Raw genomic sequence first — 7,949 nt, 5'->3', positions numbered from 1 at the left:
AAAGAAAGAAAGAAAGAAAGAAAAAGAGAGAGAGAAAAACAAGAGTGTGGCATAAGCATGAGGAAGCAAAAGAAAACAAGGAAGCATGCAACCATGAAGCAAATGCTTAGTCTCAGGGATCAGAGACTTAAAGAAAAGGATAGACTGAAACCTAAAAAGAAAGAAAAGAAAGATCTCCGCACATTAAAGGAAAGAGAAGTCACCCAGCACCCTTCTGGCTTATTCTTCCAATATAATACACAACTGGGCCAGCCTTACCACATCTTGGTTGATACCAACTTTATCAACTTTTCCATTAAAGCCAAACTGGACTTAGTGTAGTCAACGATGGACTGTCTATATGCCAAGTGCATTCCTTATATAACTGACTGTGTAATGGCTGAAACTGAGAAACTGGGGCAGAAGTATCAAGTGGCCCTCAGGATTGCCAAGGATCCAAGATTTGAACAATTACCATTGTTCAAGGAACCTATGCAGATGACTGCTTAGTATAGAGAGCAACACAAAGGAACCTATGCAGATGACTGCTTAGTATAGAGAGCAACTCAGCACAAGTGTTATATTGTGGCCACAGTTGACAAGACCTTAAATGAAGAATTGGGAAAATCCCTGGAGTTCCTATCATGTATATTCCTAACCATCGATACAATATTGAATGGATGCCAGATGATTATGGAGCCCCTCAGTTCTAATTCTTATAAGACAATGTTCTTATGCCTTTCTTCAACCAACTTTCTCTGTTAACAGTTTGTTAAACGTGAAATACCATGAATTATTACTCTGCTCACCTGCTTGCTCTATTATGAGCTGGAGGATGAGGGTAAATACACTCACATTTGGATGCTATTTTGAAAATGCTATTTTATTTCCTTACTGGTCAAAGATGCAAAATCTCACGAAGAATGCTTTATTCTTTTTTGAGTTCTGTTGCACATTGTGGTAATTATAGTTAATGTTAGAGTAATATACATTTCAAAATTGCTAAGAGTAAATTTCAAATGTTCTTACCACAAAAATGTTAAGTATTTGAGGTGATGGATATATTGACTAGTTTAATTATTCCATACTGTATTCATAGATTATAACATCACTTTGTACTCCATAAGTTTATGCAATTATAAATTGTTGGTTTACAATAAAAAAGAAAAGAAAAGAAAAGAAAACTCATGGTTTTCAATCTATACCAGAAGGAGTCCAGGTCTACAGAAGTACCTCAGTGGCTATAGGAGAATAGATGCCAAAGCACAAAGCATCCCTTCTCCAGAGCAACTCCACTGTTTTTTCTATAAACTGGGTTTCTATTCAAGATTTCATCCCATTTTAGCAATATCAATTAAAATTACAAATGCATATAATTTTTGACTTCATAGTTCCACATTTAGGCATTTTTCCTACAGATGTACTCACTCACATCAAAAAACAATGCACATTAGAGATCGTTTGCTGCAGCAGCAATCTGTAAAAGCAAAAGACTAGAAATAACAGTCTTAGTTTCTTTGGACTGCTATACCAAAACATCTTACATTAAGTAATTTAATTTATACTGATCTCAGAAGCTAAGCAGGGTCGGGCCTGGTTAGTACTTGGATGAGAGTAATTTAATTTATAAACAACAGAAATTTATTGCTCTCAGTTCTAGAGACTGGAAAGCCAACATCAAGGCACCAGCAGATTCAGTGCCTACTGAGGTCCTGCTGCAAATAGTTGGCACCTATTACATATCCTCAATGGTAGAAGGGAGCAACCAGGCTCCATCAAGCCTCTTTATAAGGAACTAATCCCATTCATGAAAGTATTACCTACCAAAGGCCCCACCTCTTAATATTATCACATTACAGATTAAGTTCTAACATATGACTATTGGCTAGACACTAACATTCAGACCATAGCAGAACCCTAAACTATACAAACTATATAAATTATGACACAGCTATAAAATGGAATTCTAGACAACAATTAAAAAAAAGAGAAAGCTCTTTACAAACGGATATGGAACAATCTCCAGGTACATATTGATATGGTGACTTGCAAAAACATTATGCTGAGCAAAAGAAGCCACACACAAAAGAATAAACTGTACAATTCATTCATTAAATTCTAATTACATTAGTAAGTAAAACAAATCTGTATTGACAGAAATCAGGTCAGTGGTTGTTGATAAAGGGAGGGTAAGTGTAGTTACAGGGATGAACCTCAAAGGGACAGGAAAAACTTGCTGGGGTAATAGAAATGCTTTATATTCTAGGCATGGAAGTATGTGAGTATATATATCTGTCAAGCTGAATACCTAATGTATACATTTTATTATGTATAAACTATACCTCAATAGTAAATTTTTTTTTCTTTTTTCAGTTTTTGGCCGGGACTGGGCTTGAACCCGCCACCCCCAGCATATAGGGCCAGCACCCTACCCTTTTGAGCCACAGGTGCCGTCCTCAATAGTAAATTTTTTAAAATACTATCCAATAGGGTAATGCATATGACTCAAGGAGAAGGGGGCTGGCCCCATATACAGAGGTGGGAGGTACAAACTTGGCCCTGGCCAAAAACTACCAAAAAAAAAAAAATGCTATCCAATAAGATTTACCAAAAACATCACGCTATTTCATATTTTCAAATAAAGAAATACAAAATAAATAAAAATAAAAATCTCTAAAATCTCTACAAATGTAGTCTCTTTAATGTTAAGTGGGAAAAAAATAAGGTGTAGAGTATAATTATAGTTTTTGACTATTTGTGAGACAAAAATTAATAAGCTACACAAACACACACACACAGAGACATACACATTATATATATATAATGTGTATATATAGATACCTCTCTCTAAGAGGGCCAGAGAGAGAGAGGTATCTATAGGAGATAGAAGTAAAAGTAAGTGGATTACTCTAAGAAAGGGAATTAGATGGCTGAGACATGGTAAAGAAAATTTAATTTTTAATATATATCCTCTTATACCTTTTAAATTTTATATCAGGTTCATGGACCTTTAAGGGTTTTCTTTTCTAATAATTTTACTTGAACAAAAGGATCAGCTAAAAATAAAAAAGGGCTCGGTGCCTGTAGCTCAGTGAATAGGGCGCCAGCCACATACACCGAGGCTGGCAGGTTCAAGCCCGGCCCAGGCCTGCTAAACAACAATGACAATTCCAACCAAAAAAAAAACCATAGCCAGGCATTGTAATAGGTGCCTATAGTCCCTGCTACTTGGGAGGCTGAGGCAAGAGAATCGCTTCAGCCCAAGAGTTTGAGGTTGCTGTGAGCTGTAAACCTATGGGGCTCTACCGAGGGTGACATAATGAGATTCTATCTCAAAAACAATAAAATAAAAATAAAAAAGGTTTAAAATCGTCAGTGTAGACCTTGTGGGTGGATCTACAGCATAGTAAAGAGAAAATAGGTCTAGGTCCAAAACTTTCAACATTATGAATTTTAAAATATGCTTTGAAAACAGTGCTGATCTGTGAAAATGATGTGCAGTTACAAATCACTTGGCTGAGACTGAAGAAAATAAAATAAGAGATGAATGATGCCAGTTCTAAAAACTTCAAGTTTTAAGCCAAAAGGGGCACGTTGAACTTGAAAGAGCCTTTGCAGAACATGCACTGGAAACTACCCACATGCTACAGCTTGAACTGTGTCCCCTTCAAAAGATATGCTCAAGCCCCAATATTAGTTATCTGTGAATGTGACTTTATTTGTAAAAAGGGTTTTTATAGATGTAATCAAGTTAAGAAGAGGTCACACTGGATTAAGATGGGCCCTAAGCCAATGAGTTGGGTCCTTTTAAGAAGAGGGAATTTTGGACAGGAATGCAGACACACAAAGATGAGAACACAATCTGAAGATAGAGGCAGAGATTGGAGTTGTTCATCTCTAAGCTAACAAATGCCAAAGACTAGGCCCAGCGCAGCGGCTCACGCCTATAATCCTAGTATTCTGGGAGGCCAAGGTAGGTGGACTGCTTGAGCTCACAAGTTTGAGACTAGCCTCAGCAAAAGCAAGACCTCGTCTCTACTAAAAATAGAAAAACTGGGACAGCACCTGTGGCTCAAGGAGGTGGCGGGTTCCAACCCAGCCAAAAACTGCAAAAAAAAAAAGAAAGAAAGAAAGAAAGAAAAACTGAGGCAAGAGGATCACTTGAGCCCAAGAGTTGAAGGTTGCCATGAGCTGCGATGCCACAGTACTCTACCTAGGGCAACAGCTTGAGACTCTGTCTCAGAAACAAACAAACAAACACAAAAGCCAAGGACTGGCAGCAACCACCAGAAACTAGGAAAAAGGCATGGAACAGATCCTCCCTCAGAATCTCCAGAAGAACCCAATCTTGCCCACATCTTGATTTTAGACTTTGAGCCTCCAGAACTATGAGACACTAAATTTCTATTGTTTTAAGCCAAATTTGCAATAATTTGTTATAACAGCCCTAAGAAATTGATACATCATATAAAACTGAAATGAATCCTTCCCTCTAGGAAAAAATGCTAACATAGTCTATCCACAAAACCACATCACCCCATTAGAAGTCTATTAGAAAGATTACACATTACAGTGAATCTCCAAATTTATTATATATGTCTGTTTCACCTAAACTGTTACAGACAGAACATAACAGGTAAACCACTTAACATTTATACTAATCTTTTAGATGAAATATTCTTTGCTCTTTTTTATTTTTTTATTTTATTTTTGAGATAGGGTCTCACTCTATTACCCAAGCTACAGTGCAGTAGTATCAACATAACTCACTATAACCTCAAACTCCTGGGTTCAAGCAATCCTCCTGCCTCAGCCTTCCAAGTAGCTGCATGCTACCATGCCCCGCTAATTTTATTTTATTTTTATTTTTTGTAGAGACAAGGTTTCACTATTGCCCAGTCTGATTTTGAATTCCTGGCCTCAAGAGATCCTCCTGCCTTGGCCTCCCAAAGGGCTAAGACTATAGACATGCACTACTGTGCCTGGCTGCTTTTCTCTTAACTATTGCTAAAGTGACCAAATGTTTTGGGGTACCTTGAACATACTACTAACCTCAAGAACCATGAATATTTTGTTAGCTGTCTCTAGCACATGGTAGAGTTGACATATATGCTGATGTCTAAGGTTCTTCAAGGCATCAATCTCCGTTTTGATCCGGGGCAAATCACTCTGTGACAAAACATATAGAATGAGCAAAAACAATTTATTTGGGGTATGTTCTAAGCATCAATATCAACGTCTTTAATAGTAAGTAGTAAAACTTTCAATAGGGCCAGGCATGGTTGTTTATGCCTGTAATCCCAGCACACTAGGAGGCCAAGGCAGGTGCAGAGCATGAGCTCACAGGTTTGAGACCTTTCTGAACCAGAGTAAGACCTCATCTCTAAAAATAGTCAGGTGTTGTGGTGGGCGCCTGTAGTCCCAGCTACTTACTCTACCAAGGGCAACTAAGTGAAACTCCGTCTCAAAAAATATATATATAAATAAAAAAATAAAAGTTATCAGTCGCCTCAAAACAAATTGTTCTACAATACAGAATACTATAACCAAACTTATTTGTATATATGTACCCAAGGCTTAGGGATTTTATGAAAGACATGTACAACATGGGTTAATAGCATAATGTCCAGAAAACAATCTCAGACTCCTTTATAAAGTTAGCATTCCAAACAAGGAAAATGACAGAAACACTCTACTCAGTTGTCATGCCTATGCTACACTTTGGGCCTCAGCAGTGGCCCTTTAGAAGCATAGTAAGCTAAAAACCAGTGAATTGAGGTAAAAGTTATGTGGCTATTCACTGCCTCAGTCTCCTAACTTTTCTGGAGGCCTGAAAATTTTCAAAATAGGTGTGGGGACTAGCTCACACCTATATTCTCAGGACTTTGTAAGGCCAAGGTGGGAGGGATCATATAAACCAAGGAGTTCAAGACCAACCTGGGCAATATAACAAGACTTTGTCTTTACAAAAAAATTAAAAATCAGCCAGGCATGGTAGTACACGCCTGTAGTTCCAGCTAGTTAGGAGGCTGAGGTGGGAGGACCACTGAGCCCAAGACTTCAGAGTTACAGCAACAGAGGACGAACTGGGCTCTAAAAATATAAAACTAAAGCAATTTTTGTTTTTGTAGAGACAAGAGTCTCACTTTGTCACCCTCAGTAGAGTGCTGTAACATCACAGCTCACAGCAACCTGCAACTTCTAGACTTAAGCAATTCTCTTGCCTCAGGCACCTGCTACAATGCCCAGCTATTTTTGTTGTTGTTGCAGTTTGGCTGGGGCCGGGTTTGAACCCGCCACCCTTGGTATATGGTGCTGCCGCCCTACCCACTGTGCCACAGGCACCACCCAACTAAAGAAATTTTTAAAACTTTTTTTTAGGCTGGGCATCCATATCTCAGTGGTTAGGGCTCTGGCCACATGCTCCAGGGCTGATGGGTTTGAACCTGGCCCAGGCCTGCTAAACAAAAAAAAATAACCAGCACTGCAGCAGGTGCCTGTAGTCCCAGCTACTGGGGAGGCTAAGGCAAGAGAATCTCTTGAGCCCAAGAGTTTGAGGTTGCTGTGAGTTATGATGCCACAGCACCCTACCGACGATGACAAAGTGAGACTCTGTCTCAATAAAAAATAAATAAATAAAACTTGTTTAAAAAAATAAATTTTTCAAAATAAAAAGTTAGGTGGAGAGGAGGATAAGCCAAGCTGAAAATATTTTTTTTTTTTTTGAGACAGAGTCTCAATATGTCACCCTCAGTAGAGTGCCATGTGGCATCACAGTTCATAGCAACCTCAAACTTTTGGGCTCAAGTGATTCTCCTGCCTCAACTTCCCAAGTAGGTGGGACTACAGGCATCCACCACAATTCCTGGCTATTTTTTAGTTGCAGCTGTGATGGCTTTTTAGCAGGCCCAGGCCGGGTTCAAACCCACCAGCCTCGGTGTACCGCACCATAACCACTGTGCTACAGGGTACCAAGCCTAAGCTAAAAACATTTTAAAAGACAAAACCTGGAAATCACATGAAGTAACCAAACTTTATTATATAAAGGGACTAAGTCTAATAATAAGTGGCTCAAGATCCGATTACCTAAGATTGTATAACTAGATGACAGTTCTTTACCAAGAACTAATTGCAACTTTCAATATTCTGATATTATAATCTTTCTTTTTCTTTCTTGGCATTGGATTGCAAAGCCGGATGACTAAAACCATGAAAATAATCAAAATATTATTAAATTCTTAGTAAGTGACTAAAATAACAACAGAAAAATGTAAAAAGAAGTTTAAAAATTACAAATTAATGTTATGAGATTGATGCTTTAGACTAAGTTCTGAGCATCAGTATAATACATGTTGTAGTAATAGTACACGTTTTGTTTACTAATTTGAAGTAATAGCTAAAGTAAATGAAGCTGAAGTTGTAACTAAAGTTTAAATTGCTTACTGGGAAATTAATCAAATTTGTACTCAATGTTTAAATATTCAAGAAAAAAATGGGGTTTAAAGCTTTTTTATTAGATTAACACATATAATACTGAACACTAAAAAGACAAAATATTAAAGGAGAGCATATCGATTGACAGATATCGGTCACTGTGTGATTTTAGCATATATTTTGGAAGGGGATGACATTGCTGTACCTAAACTGCTTATATTTCTTTGACTTATTGATACTTGTTAATCGGCACTTACATCCTTAAAAATAAAACAATAAGGTAACAAGTAATATTAAACCCCATGTCATTCCAGCAATAAGGAAGCCATTAAAAATTACTTTTTATGTTTGATAATAACATTTTTAAAATGTTTACATTGTTTTACTCAGTTCTATACTACTACTAATTACAATGCTAACTCAATCAAGAAAACATTTTTTGGCTCGGCACCTGTGGCTCAAGTGGCTAAGGCAACAGCCATATACACCTAAGGTGGCAGGTTCGAATCCAGCCCAGGCCCGCCAAACAACAATGA

The 7,949-nt window shown here is 37.7% G+C and overlaps 1 protein-coding gene across 1 annotated transcript in view; it reads right to left on the bottom strand.

Moving 5' to 3' along the window:
* The window catches only part of MELK (maternal embryonic leucine zipper kinase), an 85,831-nt gene that overhangs the window by 72,371 nt on the left and 5,511 nt on the right, over window positions 1-7,949 (bottom strand). Inside the window, exon 3 of the mRNA XM_012802298.2 lies at window positions 5,032-5,148. Coding sequence (XP_012657752.1) covers window positions 5,032-5,148 — 117 coding nt within the window. The remainder of the gene's footprint in view (window positions 1-5,031; window positions 5,149-7,949) is intronic.

The sequence above is a fragment of the Otolemur garnettii genome, unplaced genomic scaffold (assembly GCF_000181295.1).
Source record: "Otolemur garnettii isolate 467f Iridium unplaced genomic scaffold, OtoGar3 scaffold00014, whole genome shotgun sequence".
In the NCBI taxonomy this organism is placed as follows: domain Eukaryota; kingdom Metazoa; phylum Chordata; class Mammalia; order Primates; family Galagidae; genus Otolemur; species Otolemur garnettii.
Note: the sequence above shows the minus strand (reverse complement) of the source record. Positions and strands in the feature narration are given on the sequence as shown.